This window comes from Narcine bancroftii, chromosome 1 (assembly GCF_036971445.1).
Source record: "Narcine bancroftii isolate sNarBan1 chromosome 1, sNarBan1.hap1, whole genome shotgun sequence".
Lineage (NCBI taxonomy): Eukaryota > Metazoa > Chordata > Chondrichthyes > Torpediniformes > Narcinidae > Narcine > Narcine bancroftii.
In genome coordinates this window covers 434,385,247-434,405,078 of record NC_091469.1, presented here as the reverse complement: position 1 = coordinate 434,405,078, position 19,832 = coordinate 434,385,247, and the positions used below count along the sequence as shown (strand labels likewise).

The following is a 19,832-nucleotide window of genomic DNA, read 5'->3' as shown; positions in this document are numbered from 1 at the left end:
GCCTACAGCTAAACCTAAAGATTATTTTGAACAACAATTTCAAGCAATATCTCAACAGATTTCTTTGGGTTTTAAATCTGTGAATAACACGCTTTCTAAAGTTATGGAAGAAATAGCAACTGTTAAAGCTGATGTAGTAAAATGTGCTAAAGTAGTGGATAAATTACAAGAGAAGGTTAAGAAGATGGAAGATAAGATGGTGGATTGTGATATAGATCAAAGTCAACAGAAGTTGACTTTTTATGATTCTTTCACTGGATGGAGAATAAAGAAAAATGATTTATTGAAGAAAACTGATTCTTTGAAGAATCAGAGCCAGAGGAATAGTGTGAAGATAGTGGGACTTCCAGAAGATTTTGAAAGCTCTGATCCATTAAAGTTTTTTCAAAAATGGATTCCAGAGATTTTAGGATCAGATATGTTTCCAGATGGGTTAGAATTGGTTAGGGCCAAAAGAGCAATTAGAAGGAAACCGCTGCCTGGTCACCCACCTTGGTCTGTTTTGATGGTGTTTACGCAATCGAGACAAAGAACTGATATTAAGATTGGTGGTTCAAAATGCACGACAACATGGTGGCCCATAACAGTTTTTTAAAAAAATGCGGACCTTAGTCAAAAAATTATTAAAAGACAAAGAATTTAATTCGGCAAAAGCAGTCCTCTGACAGAAAAGTTATAAATTTGCTTTCAGAATCCCTGCAGTTTTAAAGATCTTTTATGGGGTATATGAATCTCAATTTTTTTGATAATGATGGAAATCTTAAGAAGGGTCAGTCTTCATCTTCTCAGATGCAAAAATCAAATGGACTTTCTAGAGAGAAAGATAATAGGGTGCAGAAGGTGAAAAAGAAGAAAACAAGAAAAGATGAGATGCAAAAAAAAGGAATGTACTGACTGAAGAGATATCTATTCTTGAGGAGCAAGTGAATAAAGAGTTAAGAAGCTTATCATATTTGAACCTTTTGCTTATACTGTTTTGGGGTTTCCATTTTGGAGAGATGCAAAATCTCATTGTATCTCAAACCGAAACCATTGGTCACTTAGTGGCTGAGGCTGCTATCCGTGTCGTAGATGGGGTAGTACACTAATTATTTTTAGGGTTGAGAGGAAGGGTTTTTTTTAAATGTTTTGGGGATTTTTTTCTCTCTTTTTCCTTTCTTTTTACTTTGTTGAGAAGATGTGGATTAATTTGAGTATGTTCTATGTGGATGGGGATCCTGCTACACAGGTCAGGATGGTTGTGAGATAAGATGGCTAATTTAAAATCTGCTATGTTTAATGTGAATGGGCTCAATAATCCAATTAAAAGAAAGAGTGTTAGCTTACATTAAAAAAATTGCATGTTTGGAAGACATTTAACAGAAAAAGAACATCAAAAATTAAAAAGAGATTGGGTGGGTCAAGTGTTTGCTTCTATTTCAATTCTAAAGCTAGAGGTGTTGCAATTTTGGTTAATAAAAATGTATCATTCAGTTCAGAATCTAAATCAGTAGGAATAGTTTTGGTAGTAAATTGTAAAATTTATTCAGATTCTTGGACACTTGTGAATATTTATGCACCAAATGTTAATGATGAGATGTTTATTCAAGATGTTTTTTCTTAATTTGGCACAGTCCTATCCCCAAATTATGATTGGGGGTGATTTTAATTGTTGTTTAAATCCTGTAGTAGATAAATCTGGTAAAACTGTATCAGGAACAAACATGGCCAAAAAATTGATATCTTTAATGAAAGAAGTGAATTTGGTTGATATATGTAGGAAAGTAAATCCGAAAGAGAGATTATTTGTTTTATTGGCCTCAATACTTATTCTAGAATTGATTTTTTTTAATCTGTTACTGGCTCAATTATTAGATAATGTGGTATTGGTTGAATACAAGTTTAGAATTTTGTTAGATCATTTGCATGTCTTATTGACATATACAAAAACAGGAAATATGAACTCTATATATCATTGGAGATTTAATCCTTTATTATTAAAAATTAAGAATTTTGTAAATTTATTACTGAACAAATACAACAGTTTATAGATATAAATAGACAGTCTGTGGATAGTAAATTTGTATTATGGGATGCATTAATAACATATTTAAGAGGCCATATTATTAGTTTTACATCTAAACTTAGAAAGCAATATTTAGTTGATACAGATACATTAGAGAAAGAAATGTTTTGGAAAAATTACAAAGAAATCCATTTGATAAAGAGAAAAAAGTACAATGAACTTCTAAGAAATTGAAATAATACATTACAAACTTATAGGTTTGCACATTTATTGCAAAGATCTAAACAAAAATATTATGAATAAGGAGAAAGGGCACATAAAGTCTTAGCATGACAATTGAAATCTGAGCAAGCATCTAGATTCTAGAATAATAAATGCTGTTAGAAAAATATTGAGAATTTCCTATAAACCTCAGGATATTAATGAGGAGTTTAAAGAATTTTATAGGAAATTGTATACCTCAGAAATTGAACGAGATCAAGTTAAAATAGATAAATTTTTAAAGTAAATTACAATTACCCATTTTGAATGAATGGATTAGGGAAGAATTGGAGAAACAGATAAATCTTAAGGAAATTACAGCAGTTCTTAAATCAATGCCAAATGGTAAATCTCAAGGAGAGGATGGGTTTATTACAGAATTTTACCAAAAATTCAGGTTATTGTTTCCTCCATTTATTGAAGTTTTAGAGCTAGCTAGAGAAACACAATCTTTACCAGACTCTTTTTCACAAGCTATAACAGTTATTCTTAAGAAAGATAGGGATCCTTTGAATCCAGAGTCATATAGACCAATTTCATTATTGAATGTTGATTATAAACTTTTGACTAAGGTTCTAGCTAAAAGATTAGTTCAATTTTTACCGATGCTTATTCATATTGATCAAGCGGGTTTTATTAAAGGTCGTTATTCTGCAGATAATAACTAAATTAATTAGTTCAATTTATGTTTCACAGGAGAAATCCAACTTACCAATAGTCTTATAATTAGATGCTGAAAAGGCATTTAATAGGGTTGAATGGTGTTTTTTATTTAAAGTGTTGGGAAATTTTCGATTTGGACCAATGTTTATAAATTGGATTAAGGCAATATATAAACATCCAAAGGCTAGAGTTGTGACAAATGGACTTTTATCTGAGTCCTTTCAGTTAGAAAGATCAACTAGACAAGGTGGTCCTTTGTCACCTACATTATTTGCATTGGTGATAGGACCTTTAGCACAGTTAATAAGGCAGGATACTGATATAAAAGGTATTAAAGCAGGATTGGATGAATTTAAGATTAGTTTATTTGCCGATCATGTGTTTACTTATTTAACGGAACCACAAGAGTAGTTAAAAGTTTTACAGGGAAGATTGAAACAATATGGAGAACTATCTGGATATAAAGTTAATTGGAAGAAAAGTGAACTTATGCCATTTTCTGAAACTGATTACTCTTCTTGAAAAGACATAGCATGGTTTAAACGGACAGATCAAATTAAATATTTAGCTATTAAAATAGAGATATAAATCATTTGTAGGTTTTAAATTATTTACCTCATGGCGAACCGGCCCCACTTGTATTGCCACATGTCTCCATCAAGCTTCCCCCCTTTTGGACCCACCGACTGAGAACGTGGTTCAGGCAGGCGGAAGCACAATTTCAACTCCAGAACATCTCCATAGACGCCACGATGCTCTATCATGTCGTGAATCCTCTGGACCAAGATACAGCAGTGAGGGTGGACGACATCATCCACCACCCCTCAGTTACTGGCAAGTACACACCTTCTTGGAACTTTCAGGCTAACTTCCCAGCAACAGGCTTCCAGGTTCCTTCACTTAGATGGGCTTGGGGACCGTAGTCCGTCAGCGCTGATGGACAAAATGCTGGCTGTGGTGGAAGACCACAAGCCTTGTTTTCTCTTCCACCAGATATTCCTGGAACAGATACCGGAGGACATCCAGCATCTCCTCACAGATGAAGACTTCTCGAACCCGAGGAGAGCTGCAGCCTGTGCAGATGCCCTCTGGTGCACGAAGAGGGAGAACGAGGCAGCCCTCAACCATGTAGCACGACAAGGAGCCAGCCGACCGCAAACCTCTCCCAAGACCAAGCCAGAGGAGGGCCAGTGGACCTGGTGTTTCTACCACCAGCGCTGGGGAGCATAAGCCCGCAAGTGCCGCCAGCCAAGCAGGTTTCAGGCAAACAACCAGGCCAGCCACCGTTGATAGCTGCGACAGCTGACACACACAAACAGCCTCCTTCATGTGACGGACAGATCCACCGGCCATTGATTCCTGGTGGACACAGGGGCTGAACTCAGCATCCTTCCCCCCTAAGCATTAGAGACTCGCACCCGATCTAGAGGTCTAACCCTGCGGGCAGCCAACGGCTCCACCATCAGGACCTACGGCACCTGCAGGGCACAGATCCAGATCGGGAGAAGTTCCACTGGAGGTTCATCCTAGCCTCCATGGACACTGTGCTGTTAGGGGCCAACTTCCTCAGAGCTCACTGCCTACTGGTTGACATGAAGGGCAAAGGGCTGGGCAACGCCCGAACGTTCCACTCCATCCGACAGGACACAGCAGAAGCCCGCAGGCCCAAAATCGCCACCATAGCCGCCACCAGGGACAAAATCGATGAGTTCTTCCACAGATTCCCCGCCATCTTGGAGCCATGGTTCAACGCAGCCCTGCACCAGCATGGGGTCTTCCACCACATCACCACACAGGGCCCCCCGCTGCACGCTAGACCCAGACGGCTGCCGCCCGAGAAACCCCAGCAAGCAAAGGAGGAGTTCTCCAGGCTCCATGAACTGGGAACCATCTGGCTCTGAAAGCGCCTGGGCATTTCCGCTCCATATGGTCCCAAAATCATCCGGGGGCTGAAGACTGTGCGGGAACTACCTTCAGTTGAACAACGCAACCACCCCAGAAAGGTACCCAGTACCCCACATACAGGACTTCTCCGCCAAACTCCAGGGCACACAGGTCTTCTCCAAAGTGGACCTCATGTGGGGATACCATCAGATCCCAGTGCATCCAGACTGCCATTATCACTCCTTTCAGCCTCCAAGTTCATGCTTATGCCATTCGGTCTAAAGAATGCAGCCCAAACGTTCCAGCACCTCATGGACACGGTTGGAAAATACCTCGACTTTATGTTCATTTACCTGGACGATATTCTCATTGTCAGTCACAACCGCGATGAACACAAAGCCCACCTCCGCACATTCTTTGCCTGGCTGGCAGACTTTGGCCTCACGGTCAAAGCAGCCAAATGCCAGTTCGGCAAGGAGTCCCTCCAGTTCCTGGGGCACACCATTTCGGCGGCTGGGGTCGCACCAGTGCCAGAGAAGGTAGCGGTTGTTCAACGATTCCCCAAACTCTCCACCCTGAAAGACCTTCCAAGAGTTCGTGGGGATGGTGAACTTTTACCATCATTTCATCCCCAGAGCCACGCGCACCATGCACCCATTGTTCAAGCTCATGGCCTGAGCTACGGCAGTGGGGGGGAGTTCTGGAACAGTGGCTCAATGGACGATGGTGCAGGCTGGCCTTTTTCAGCAAGCAGCTGTGCCCGCTCAAATACAGCAACTTCGACCGAGAGCTCCTGGCACTGTATTTGGCCATCCACCATTTCCGCTACTTCCTCGAGGGCAGGCCGTTTACAACCTTCACGGTTCACAAGCCCCTCACTCAAGCATTGACGATGGCCAAGGATCTATGGTCCTCCAGACAGCAGCGCCATCTCTCGTACATGTCTGAGTTCACGACTGACATCCGACAAAGGGCTGACAAGGACAATGAAGTGGCGGATACGCTCTCCCATCCAGCTATCGACACTCTCGCGTCTGTCCTGGATTATGAGCAACTGGCTCAGGCACAGAGGAACGATGTGGAGACGTAAGCCTTGCGGACCGCCATTTCGGGCCTCAAACTCAAGGATGTCCGGATGCCCAGCAGCCCAGACACATTGCTCTGTGATGACTCAACAGGCACAACACACCTGGTGATCCTGCCGCACTGGAGGGCGAAGGTCTTCAATCTGATCCACGACCTCGCTCACCCAGCAGTAAAGACAACCGTGCGATGGTCGCAGAGCGGTTTGTGTGGCACGGGCTGAAGAAGGAGGTGGCGGAACTGGACAAGAACTGTACCAGGTGCCAGACCTCCAAGGTCCAGCGACACATGCGAGCCCCCATCCAGAACTTCGACCTAGCGGTTCACAGATTCCAACACATCCACGTTGATGTCGTCGGGCCTCTGCAGGTGTCCAAGGAGGCTCGTTACCACCTCATGGTGGTGGATCAGGCCACAAGGTGGGCAGAGGTCGTCCTGCTTAAGGAGGCTTCCGCGGAGATGTGCGCCAGGACTCTGGTCAGCCAATGGATTGCCTGTTTAGGAGTCCCGGTGCACATCACTAGCGACAGAGGGGTGCAGTTCACGTCTGCCCTGTGGAATCAGATGGCAAAGCTCCTGGGGGTCAAGCTCCACCACACCCACAGTCCAATGGGTTGGTGGAGTGGTTCCAAAGGCACCTGAATGCATCACTTATGGCCAGGCTCTCTGGACCAGACTGGGCGGACGAACTACCCTGGATCCTCCTCAGGATTAAGACAGCACCCAAGGAGGACCTCCAGGCTTCAGCAGCGGAGATGGTCTATGGCGCATCGCTTTTCCTGCTGGGTGAGTTTTTCGGCCGAGACCCTGACATTACTTCCACCGACAAAAATCTGCTGGCGGACCTACGCAGGCGACTGACCTCCCTTGCTCTCCCACCCCTGACACGCCACAGCACTCAGCCATTTCATCTCCCCAAAGAGCTCGACTCGGCCCAGTTCATTTTCGTGCAGAGGGGACCACAAGGTGCACAGCTAAAGCGACTGTATGAAGGGCCATACAAAGTCTTGCACCAGTCCGGCGGAACCTTCACCCTGGACGTTGGTGGGGAAAGAGGAACTTTTTATGGTGGCGCATCTGGACTTATCACAGCCGGTGCAGACGGCTGCGCCAAGCGCCGGGGCCGGCCACCAAAGCAACAGTTCGCATAGCCTGTTCTGGGGTGGGGGGGAGGTGGAGGTTGCGTGGTGCCGCACATCTCATGGCAAACCAGCCCCGCTTGTATCGCCATGTTGTGGGGCAGCCATGGGGAAATGGCATCGTCAGAGGTTTCTCTCTGACTCCAGTAACCCTTCCAACGCGCACCCTGGGCAGCGATTATGATGTTACAATGCACCAGGTGACTGAGCTCATGCTGCCCTTAATGGTGCGCGCTGAATTTGAATAAAAAATCATTAATTACCCTCAACGTGGTGGCTGTGTTTCTTCCACTGCACACACCATTATTTTCTAAAATTAAAGATGATTTAGTTAGATGGAAAGACTTACCGATAACTTTAATAGGGAGAGTGAATTGTATTAAAATGAATGTATTTCCAAGACTTCAATATATTTTTCAATCTATTCCATGTAAAATACCTAAACAATTTTTTTAAAGATTTGAATACAATAGTTAGGAAGTTTTTATGGAAGGGTAAAATGACAAGAGTATATCCATTCAGAAATTAACATGGAAATAAGAATTAGGAGGTTTACAACTTCCAAATTTTCAAAATTATTATAAAGCTGCTCAGTTAAAATTCATTAATAGAATGTTTGATTCTGATAGTTTGTTGACTTGGGCAGACATAGAATTAAATAGAATTAATGAAAATAGAAGGAATCAATTTGTTTATAAATGGAATACTAAATTGCTATGCCCATATTAGTCACCAGTATTAACTCATTTAATAGAAATATGGGATAAGGTAAATAAAGAAATTGGTACTCAAGATATATCTAGATATATTCCTCTGTATCAGAATAAACTTTTTTCTTTTATGGTTAATAAGCACCTTCTTAAAATTTGGTATCAGAAAGGTATTAAGAGACTAAATAATTGTTATGAATTATATTGATATCTTTTGTTTGAAAAAATGAAAGACAGGTATCAAATACCAACTCATTCGCTTTTTTGTTATTATCAAATTAAATCATTGTTTTATGATTCTCATGGGAAAAATTTGGAACTTCCAAAGGAGTCGAAATTTGAAATGATAATTCTGGAAGGTGGCAAAAAAGTATTCATATCTGAAATGTATAAATTATTGCAACAGAAACTGTCTAAAATAAATTTACATAAGTCAATATTAAAATGGGAAAAGGATTTACGAATTGAATTTAATATAGATCATTGGAAAACTATTTGTAAAGATAGCATGACAAAGATTATTAATGTTCAATATAGACTTGTACATTATAATTTTATACATCAATTATATTTAACTCGGGAACATTTAAAAAGATACAATTTGATTTCTTCTGATTTATGTTTTAGATGTAAGAAAGATAAGGGGACCTTATCTTTCAATATGGTTATGTGAAAAAGTTAAATGTTTTTGGTCTCGGATTAAGGAATTTTTACAAGATATTTTGAAAATTAAGTTTTCTTTGGATCCAAAAGTTTTCTTAATTGATTATAGAAGTACAATTTGTTTGAAAAATGGTTTAGACAAATTTCAAATAGCTTTTTGAAGATTGGCTTTAGCAGTAGCAAGGAAGTGTACTGCAATTACGTGGAAAGACCAGTTATAACTTATTTACAGAGATGACATTTAGAATTAAGATCCTGTATTCCTTTTAAAAAAAAACATATTATTTGAGAGATAAATACTCTACTTTTAGGAAGGTTTGGAGCCCTTGTATGGATTATTTACATTTAAAATTTTAAAGATTTGGACCTAGTTGTGGCAAGGCCTCCCCATCACGTGGTTTGGTTTTTGTTGTTTTTGGTTATTTTTCATCTCCTCATTTTTTCTTTCTTTCTATTAGGGGTTAGTGAGGTAATAGATAAGGGTTGTGATGTTGAGGGGGCGTGGCAAGATGGCATAAGGAACAGACGTGCCTTCCAGTCCTCTCCTGACTCTAACTTATTGTTTTGTCTTTAAGTGCCCGTTAAAACTTTTTAAAAAAGTTTATAAATAGTATGAGGTGTTGAATTAATACCTAATGGTACATTTGTTAAAAAAAGTAAAAGGAAACATCAACAGATTATTAAAAAATTATATTTTCCGAAATTATCTGAGCCTGCTTGTTTACAAAAAGCCACGACTCAGCGTGAAATGGATCCAGGAAAACAAGCGAAGAATTCGGCCTTGGAGCTCCGTTCTGATTCCGTAAGTCTTTCTGAAGGTCGTTTTCAGCTGCCTTTAGAACAAAGGGCTGGCCGGATGCCAGTATTTCAAACAACGTCTACTGAGACTTTGACTGCTGAATTAGCTGGGGCGCCACCAGTTGGAGAGTTAAAGAGTTGTTATTTGACTGCTATATCACCAGTTATAACAGCTCTTCCAGATACTGACGTAACAAAGCTTTTAAAGGAGGTTTGGATCAAAGATAACCCTGATCATCAGCCTCCTGATACTTCTGGGGGGTCTGTGGCAGGGGCTCTTACACGGAGTCAAACTGCAAGAAAAGCTACTAAATTAAAAGAAGGTCCTCTGATTCCACAAGAACAGCAGAATCCCACGATGTCTGGATCTACTGATGTTGATATACTTTTCAAGAGTCTTGAACATAAGATATTTTCTTCAATGATGCATTTAGGTGATTCTATGAATAATCTTACTTCTAAGATTAATGCATTGGTGGATGTCAATACTCAACAGATGGCTGATTATGGAGCTTTTAAAGTTGAAACTATTGAAAGACTTGAGGTGTGTGATCAAGGATTATCTGATGTACAAGATCAATTGCAAGATGTGAATAAAACAATTGAAACGTTACAGATTCAGAATAAAAATTTAGCAAAAAAGGTTGATTATTTGGAGAACCAATCCAGACGGAATAATGTGAAAATTGTCAGCTTGCCAGAAGGCATAGAAGGGCCAGATCCAAGAAAATTTTTCACTGAATGGATTCCACAAGTGTTGGGAAAAGATAAGATTTCTGAAGGTTTAATATTGGAAAGGGCTCATAGAGCTTTGAGAAGGAGACCTTTTTCAGGACAGAATCCAAGACCTGTTCTGGTTCGCTGTTTAAATTACTGTGATAGAGAGACTATTTTATGTATGGCTATTAGAAATGCACAGCAAAACAAATCTCCTTTGATGATTCAGAGTAATCGTGTTTTCTTCTATCCGGATTTGAGTCAGGAAATTATGTTTCAACGACGTGAATTTAATTCTGTGAAAGAATTATTGTGGAAAAAAGGATATAAGGCAACATTTAGATACCCTGCAGTACTGAAGATTTTTCAGGATGGATATCAACCAAAGTTCTTTGATAATCCTAAAGAAGCTATGGATTTTGCTCAGTCTTTACCAATTACGCAATTCCAGGAACGACATAGTCCTCCACGGTCTCCAAAGAGGGCAGAGCTGCAAGAAGGGAATTTGATTTCTGGAAGAAATGGAAGAAACGGTGGTCGCAATGGCAAAGGAAACTCATTTAATAGATAAGGAACATTTGAAACTCAAACGTGAATGGGTTGGGCACGTTTTTTTATTCTTCGTTTAATTCTAAGGCAAAAGGTGTGGCAATTTTGGTACATAAGAATCTACCATTTTAGTTACAGAGTGAAGAGAAAAATGGTGGAAGATTATTAAAATTAAATTGTACAATCTTTAATGAGGCGTGGACTTTGCTTGATGTTTATGCTCCTAATGTTGAGGATACAGCTTTTGTTGTTGCTATGTCTTTATTACTTGGACAATCGAACTCTAATATGATGTTGGGGGAGATTTGAATGTGGTGTTGGAGCCTTTATTGGATAAGTACTCAAGAGTAATTAAGAAGTCTATGATGGCAATCCAAGTGATTAATATGATGGCAGATTTGAATTTAATTGATATTTGGCGAAGAGTTGATCCTACAGAGAAAGATTTTTCTTTTTATTCCTTGCGACATAATTCTTTTTCTAGAATTGATTATTTTTTAATATCAGCACATTTGCAGGATAGGGTTACATCTGTGGAGTATAAGGCTAGATTGGTTTCGGATCATTCATTATTATTATTAGAATATTTGAGTTCACAAGATGGAAATTTAATACTATGCTATTACGACACGAATTTAATTCTGTGAAAGAACGGTTGTGGAAAAAAAGACATAGGGCAACATTCAGGTATTCTGCGGTACTGAAGATTTTTTAGGATGGAAATTAGCCAAAATTCTTTGACAATCCTAAAGAGGTTATGGACTTTGCTCAGTCTCTACCAATCATGCAGTTTCAGGAACGATGTAGTCCTTCAAGGTCTCCAAAGAGAGTAGAGATGTAAAGTGGGATCCAGATTTTTAAAAGAAATGGAAGCAATGGTGATCGAAGTGGTAACGTTGATTTAAAAAAATAAATCTTTTATCTTTTTTTTGAAAAGAGTTTAAATAGTTTAAATAATGATGAAGTCATCAGCTACCTGTAAGTTATCTCACACCCAATATTTTGGGGGAGTTACCGCTTTGGGCGGTTTAAACAGGAGGAGGTAGTTGTGACCTCCGACCTGTTTTTTTTTTTAATTTTTGGGTTAAGAACTGAAGGTTTTTTTTAATTTTTTAAAAAAATAAATAATTTTTTTTAACTCTTTTTGTTTTCTGATTGTAATTGAGAGGGAATTAGGAGGTTTTGTTTTCTCTCCTTTTTTTCTCTTTTTTTTGGGGGGGATTTTTTCTCTTTTTTCTTTCTTTTTTAAGAGGATGATGTCACAGAAAATAATAAGTCAAAAATTGAGGATGTTGAATTAGATGAAGAGGAAGATGAGGGGAAAGGTGATAAGAAGAGAAGGAAGAAAATTAAGTACAAATACATTGAGGGAGAAGAGTTTAATAAAATTAAGTTAATTTCGATAGAGAATTTTGAAGATGTTATAAATGAAGAATATGGAGAATTTTATAAGAGTTTGAACTTTTTTTTTCTTTTTTTATATAAGGGGAGGGGAAGGGAATAAAAAGTTTATCTGATTGTTTTTCTAAGGGATGTTTTTGTTCTCTCGATGAATTATAAAGGAAACTTGGTATTAATGGAAATTCTGTATTTATGTATTCTTAATTATGATTTTTTGTATAACAGATATGTGGTTGATATATGATTTTAATATTTAAACTTAGTTTTAAAGTGGATTTCATTTGTTAAATACATGTATTATGTTTGATTTAAATATTTGTTTAAGGGTATTATTTTAGTATTGATATTTTTTTGTTGTTAGTAATTTTTTTGTTGTTAAGTTTTATCTTTTTTTTGTAAGTGGGGTTTTTTATTTTATTTACAACATTGTTAATTAATTCTTCACTCTTTATTTTGGGGGGGAGGGTTGGACTCATTTTAAATTAGATGATTAATGTTATGTTATAATTATTGGGGGGGTTAATTTGTGTAGTTTAATGATGTAGTATTCTAATTTTTATCATCTTATTTTTTATTATTTCTTTAAATGTAATTTTTATTTTATTCATGTCATAAAATTTTAAATAAAGTTTAAAAAAAAAAGGGTTGTGATGTTGAGAGGTGAGTAATGTTAGTATAAGGGGATAGGGGTAGATTTAGAGGGGTTTTTAGATATAAACCATGTTTGTTTTGAAGGCATATTTTGTATTAATTGTATTATATGTGTAATCATAGTTGATTGAATTTAAATAAAATATTTTTTAAAAGTAGTTGAGCTGAGGAGGATACGCCCTATTCCACCTGGATAGTCTTAAACCCAATGGGATGAGCATCAGATTTTCAAATTTTAGGAAATTCCAGCTCTGTCCGATTCCACTATTTCCATTTCTTCTTTACCTCCTCCTATTCTTACTTTCCCATCTTCCAATAGTATTTCCCTCCACCTATCTATCTCTCCCATTTTCTGTCAAATACCTTTTCATCTCTTAGCCCCTTCCCAGCTTCTTCCCCCCCCCCTCATTTTTCTCCTTGATATTATCCTTTCTTATTTATTTCTCTAGAAAGGGTCCTGAACTGAAATGCTGCCTGACCCACTGAGTTTCTCGAGTAGTTCAATGTTTGTTCAGGATTCCAACATCTTTGTGTTCCTCAAGGATTTGCTGATGTTTACTTCGCCAGGTTGAGCACATTCAGAACTCCCTTTTCCTGGAAAGCCCTCCAGATGGCTAAGTGAAATACCAACATACTACTTCAAATAGTTCCATAATCACCTACCTGAGGAAGAAAGATATTGCAAGGTCTGGATGATCCGTAACTTTACTCCCAGTTGATTTTCAACTAGGGCGAGACCCATGACCAAGGTTTCCACCACTCTACTCTCTTCAATCATTTGCTTATTGTAGGTCTTACTTGTTGTAAAAAATCCTTGAAAAAATGTGAGAACCAAAAATCTTTTGAAAACAATGATCTCTGCATCCAATTAAGTTGACACAAATTCAAAGAAGGTACACAATGTAAAATTGTATGTAATAATAATTATAGCAAAAGTGCACCAGGATTAAATGACTTAAAAATGCAAACACCTTCAACTTCCCTTCTGGGTGGATCTTTGCAAAATAGATTTACGATGGAATCACAGATTTGCAATCGGATCTCCTTGTTCGGTAGCCTTAGAAGGAATCCTGTCAGAAAGTTAGTGAGAATGAATGTTGAGATATTAATCTTTTTAATTCTAAACCATCCTTTGACACCCAATGACAGCACTTAGTTTTTAAGCTTCTTTGGTGGGGATACTTTGGTGTATTTAGTTTCAGTAATTATTAAATATTGTAAAAGTTTCTAATCTAAAGTTGCTTTTGGGATATTAAACATGCACCAAGAATTAATAAACACTTGCTGATCTGATGGAACAAAGATCTTCACCTATCCAAATACTTTGCCACTAAACTCTGTTATCTACCATGGCAAAGATAAGTAATGTTAGCAACAAACATCAATTATGTTCACCAAAGAGGCATGAAGACTAGTCTTGGTTCATTCCAAAAATGGAAAAGAAGTTACCATGAGTGGGAGTATCAAAAACCAAGGAGCAATTTAAATTGGGGATGGGAAATAATTTTTCTTTAAGTTGTTAGTCTTTGAACTTCTCTAATCCACAGAAATTTGAAAGCTATCACTGAATAATTCCAAAGGGAAGATTGACTAGTACATGAACAAGAGAGACAAGAGGCATGGGAGAGATTTCAAAAGTGGCGCAGAGCCATGATCGAATTAGCCATTATTTTACTGAATAATGGAGCAGGCATGAGAGGCTGATCAGGCTGCCCCTGCTGCCATTTTTATATTCTAATGTTTTCAAGACTTTCTCTTCATGCACTTACAAAGCATTACATCTAAAACACATATTAATGTAAAAATGTCCTTTTGTTACTTGTTGACCATCACCTGGGCAGATCACAAATAAAATCTTGTGAGTGAAGATCAAACAACTGTTACAAGCATAAAGGAAAGAGAGTAGGGAGTTTTATTTTTGATTTGGGTGAATATCAAAGCAGTGCCTACAGAGGACATCCAGTGAAGTGATATGGGTGGAATTCAGGGGGAAAAAAAGCAGGTGATCACTTTGATGAGATTGTACTATAGAAGATCATAGATATCTGTAGGAATAATAGGACTGTAACAGTAGGTGATTTTACCTTCTCTAAAACTGACTAGGATTGCCATAGTGTGAAGGGATTAGATGGTGAAGATTTTTTAAGGTGTGTCCAGGAAAGGTTTCTCAAGCCTAATAAAGAGAGGTCAATGTTCAAACTCCACTTGGAAAGTAAGATAATGGAATTTAGCACATCAAAGAATTTCTTGGTCATTGTAATAGGGCCCTTCTCATTTTTATTACCACTGAAACAAATGGATTGAAATTCCCAGGTTATCTTTAAGGAGAAGTGATAATGCCTAACAGCTTGGAAATGTCAAATGAGTGACCAGTCTGCAGTCTTGAGAAAAGAAAGTTACATGATAAGGAATGACTTAATAGAATTTTTTTTTTAAAGTTTTTGTTAGTATTGATATTTCACCAGAGGAGCATAAATGCCCACACTGGCCCATGTACATTTTCTTTGCCACCAGATCCAATTTATCTCAGCAATATCTTACTGTATTAACTTACCCATTTGTGAAATAGATTCAGACACAACTTGGGCAAAGTTAGATTCATCAGTTGATTTCTCCTTGAGAAAAGGTAAGCTGACAAAAACAAACAGAGCAACTGTAGATAGCAATGTTTTAAATGGAAAGTTGAGATAATATTAACAGCAGTTATTCTATTTCATGCAATAATTTTCACCTTTTAGCAATGAAAAAGCTGCTTTTTGTATAAGCATTGCAAACTCTATTGCCTATATTGTACTTATTTTATTATTACCCACATTTCAATTATCATTTTTTTCCAGAATGAATGCTCACACACATTTAAAATAAATTTAAAGTACAATTAATGTCTTCTTTGGCTTGGCTTCGCGGACGAAGATTTATGGAGGGGGTAAAAAGTCCACGTCAGCTGCAGGCTCGTTTGTGGCTGACAAGTCCGATGCGGGACAGGCAGACACGATTGCAGCGGTTGCAGGGGAAAATTGGTTGGTTGGGGTTGGGTGTTGGGTTTTTCCTCCTTTGCCTTTTGTCAGTGAGGTGGGCTCTGCGGTCTTCTTCAAAGGAGGTTGCTGCCCGCCAAACTGTGAGGCGCCAAGATGCACGGTTTGAGGCGTTATCAGCCCACTGGCGGTGGTCAATGTGGCAGGCACCAAGAGATTTCTTTAGGCAGTCCTTGTACCTTTTCTTTGGTGCACCTCTGTCACGGTGGCCAGTGGAGAGCTCGCCATATAACACGATCTTGGGATATATTGTACTTATTTTATTATTACCCACATTTCAATTATCATTTTTTTCCAGAATGAATGCTCACACACATTTAAAATAAATTTAAAGTACAATTAATGTAGGATTAGTCCAAATGAGTAGTCAGTGTAAACTTGGTGGACTGAAGGGCCTGTTTCCATGCTATCTCTCTCCATTAGGATGGCCATTTCCAAATTTCCAAAGGGGAGGATATACAAGGTCGTCCTCAGAACAAGTATTAGGGTTACAGTGGTGGGGGGGGGGAGGGGGTCAAAAAATGCCATTTGAAGACTCTCTCAGTGGGGGGGGGCATGCCTGTATCGCGAGCTGCTCCTAGTGAAGCTAGTGCTGCAGGTGGGGGGCACAATGGTCATGGGTTACCAACTTCCTGTATATGATGTTTTTCAAATAAAATTTAAACCATATTGCAAAAACAACAAATACAAACAGATAATCACCTTAGTTATTTTTTTAAATAAAAATTCTAACATTCAATTTTATTTTGCCTATATAAATCTAGCAAAAACCTACCTATTTCAACATAAATTATTTGCTACAGCCCTTTTTCCTATTCGATGATTTATCATTCTACATATTACATACAATAAATGCATTCATACAGTGTAAGTAAAGAACAAAAAAGTCAACCACTCTCCATACCTTCACTGCATTAATGAAATGTAAATTTGTAATGGTTGACAAAATATATGGAGCGTCACTCCCCCTCCAAGATCAAAGCCTGAACACGCCTCTACTCTACATTCCAACCTACATCGGCTGAAGCAGTGCTGACTAAGTTCATGTCATAACTATGTGCCTGCGCCCTGCACTAAAAATTCCCGAATCCCCTGTCTGCGAACCCACAGCACACGCACCAACTGCCCAGGTATTCAAATCCATCGCGCATGCGCCAACCAGCATCTGAATATGCATGCAAATAGAAAAATGACCGCACACGGCCTACAGATCCCGGGACGCCACTGTCACCACATTTGACAGGTAAGAGTCTCTTCCCTTGCCCTTTCAGTGGTTTCTGCCTCTTAATTTATCCTCCATTTGGAGGCCTACACCCCTAAATGGAGGACAAATTAACGTCCAGCTCGAGGTGGTGCTGGATGGAGGGCAGAGTCCTCAAAAGTCGGACTGTCTAGCCAATAACCAGACGTCTGGCCACCCTCCATCACTCTATGAATAGTATTTAGGCAAAGAAGAGACACTGCAGAGTCTGCAAAACTGTAGCAACATATAAAATGCTGCAGGAACTCAGCAAGACAGGTAGAATCAATGGAAAGCAATAGATCATCAATGTTTCGGACCATAACGCTTCAAGAAACATTGACTATGTACTGCCTCCCATGGATTATGAATACTATTTATAGAGGTTATCATACTGTAATTGGGCTATTTGGCCACCATGTGGCAATATGCTGTTGAAAAATTGAACATCAACATGTAAATTTAAATATACTAGGCCAATACATAATAGGCCCTTTGGCCGACAAGCCCGTGCTACCCCAATTACACCCAATTAAACTACAACCCTGGTATGTTTTTTTCAATAGTGGGAGGACACCTGAAGGAAACAAGTGTGGATGCTGGAAGTACAAAATAAAAACAGAAAAAGCTGGAAATACTCAAAAGGTCAGGCAACACCAGTGGGAAAAGAAATGAAGTTACCACTTCAGGTGAAGAGGAAAGTTTTATATGCAAAAAGAATTTGAGGTGGGAGAGAAAGTGAGAAAAATTGAGAGAGACAAAAAGAAAGACAAAGAGAGAGAGAGAGAGAGAGAGAGAGAGAGAGAGAGAGAGAGAGAGAGAAAAAGGGATTTGAACCCCAGTCCAAATTGCTAGTGCTGTAACAACATTGCACTAACTGCTACACCAACCATGGTGCCCAATTCTTCTTCTTCTTTGGCTTGGCTTCGCGGACGAAGATTTATGGAGGGGGTAAAAAGTCCACGTCAGCTGCAGGCTCGTTTGTGGCTGACAAGTCCGATGCGGGACAGGCAGACACGGTTGCAGCGGCTGCAGGAGAAAATTGGTTGGTTGGGGTTGGGTGTTGGGTTTTTCCTCCTTTGCCTTTTGTCAGTGAGGTGGGCTCTGCGGTCTTCTTCAAAGGAGGTTGCTGCCCGCCGAACTGTGAGGCGCCAAGATGCACGGTTTGAGGCGATATCAGCCCACTGGCGGTGGTCAATGTGGCAGGCACCAAGAGATTTCTTTAGGCAGTCCTTGTACCTTTTCTTTGGTGCACCTCTGTCACGGTGGCCAGTGGAGAGCTCGCCATATAACATTGATAAAGCACTTTGAGATGATTTTGAAAACTCGTTCTGCATTTTGCAAAGTTTTCCATTTAAACAGGAAGAATCCATATTCCTGTTCTCAAGATGCAAAATACAGTGTTCTTGAGGCACTTTTAAATTTAAAGCAAATCAGCATGGAAATAGGCCCTTTTGCCCACGAGCCCATGCCCAATTACACCCAATTGATCGATAAACCCCAGTGTTTTATATGGGAAGTACAAACTACTTACAGAGAGCACCAGATTCAAACAACGGTCACTGGCACTGTAATTGCGTTGCCCTAACCACTATGCTAACCGTGCCACCCTACAATTCTATTCTAGATTTAAACATTTACGGACAATATCTAGCTGAATGTTTAGTTGGGTATAAGCCCACCCTCTGCTGGATATCATGACGCCCACGTCATGATGTCACCCCTCCATATGTATAACCCTGCATGTCAGTAGCCAGGTTAGTCTAATAGAAGTAAAGGATCAAGTCTCCGAATCTTAATTGTGTGAGTGCATACACAACAGTGGCGAGGAGGAACAAAATGAACCCTACACATACTCTATGTACTAACTGTGAGAAAGAAAACAACAGAAGATAGAAAACTACTACGTAACAACCCCAACAAATTTCCGCCAACAGAACAAGGTGAAAGCGCACCAAGATGGCAGTGGGAAAGTTCGGGGAATTCAACAAAGTAGACGAAAGTTGGAATAACTATGTAGAATGGTTTAACTACTACTACATAGCCCATAACATTGTGGAAGATCCAGTAAACTTCAAACTTGCCCTCTTCCTCAGTTTAATGGGCAGCAAAACATTTGATCTCCTAGAGACCTTGCTGTCCCTGGAGGATCCAGGGACAAAGACATTCAACAAATTATGCACATTTAAGCCCCAAACCACCAGTTATGGCAGAAAGGCAACGATTCTATGAAAGGAGACAAGGACCAGGAGAAACAATAAGTGAATATCTGGCATCATTGTGCAAACTGGCGGAGCACTATCATTTTGAACAGTTTCTAAATCAGGCACAGCGAGACTGATGAGTGATGGGGCTGGCAAATTGCCAAGCAAGGCAAAGATTATTAGGAATGGATCAATACGTTACGTTACAGATTGCATACAGAACTGCCTGCAGCACTGAAAGGGCAGATAAAAAATCTCCCGACCTACTGGTCGGGAGGTCTTCACGCCAACAATGCTTCTGTTGTGGAAATATACCCACCGACCAGAAAACTGTGTCTTCAAAAATTCTAAATGCAACCATTGCAAAACAGAAGGACATATCAAAGCTAAATGTGCATTACGAAAGCGCAGGTGGCCTGCAAATAAACAGGCAGCTAAAGTCAAAACAATTGGAGAGAGAGACAGAGAGACAACCTAGCAACAATGATGGTAACAGCCCAACGACTGACCTTCAAGCTCCTGGAATTTCAGCTCCTAAGATATTACACATCTAAGGAATAAATGGAGGAAACACAGCAATCTTTATACAGCTAAAAATAAATGGACACCCCCTAAAGATGGAGTTAGACACAGGGGCGGAGGTGTCCCTAATGCCATTACATGTCAAGGAATGCTAGCTACCATGCTTCCCAGCAAAAACAACTGAAATAACTCTTAAGATCTGTTACAGGAGACAGAATCAAAGTGTTTGAAAAATGTACAGTCCAAGTACAATACAAACAACAGCAACCAAAAACACTCCCTCTACATCGAAGATACCCAGGGATCT

At 39.3% G+C, this 19,832-nt stretch overlaps 1 protein-coding gene across 1 annotated transcript in view; it reads right to left on the bottom strand.

Annotated features, from left to right (window-relative positions):
* Positions 1 to 19,832, bottom strand: part of LOC138760621 (cilia- and flagella-associated protein 69-like) — a 147,947-nt gene that overhangs the window by 93,995 nt on the left and 34,120 nt on the right. Inside the window, exons 5-7 of the mRNA XM_069931451.1 lie at positions 15,079 to 15,155; positions 13,496 to 13,594; positions 13,188 to 13,337 (exon numbers count right to left, since the gene is read on the bottom strand). Coding sequence (XP_069787552.1) covers positions 13,188 to 13,337; positions 13,496 to 13,594; positions 15,079 to 15,155 — 326 coding nt within the window. The remainder of the gene's footprint in view (positions 1 to 13,187; positions 13,338 to 13,495; positions 13,595 to 15,078; positions 15,156 to 19,832) is intronic.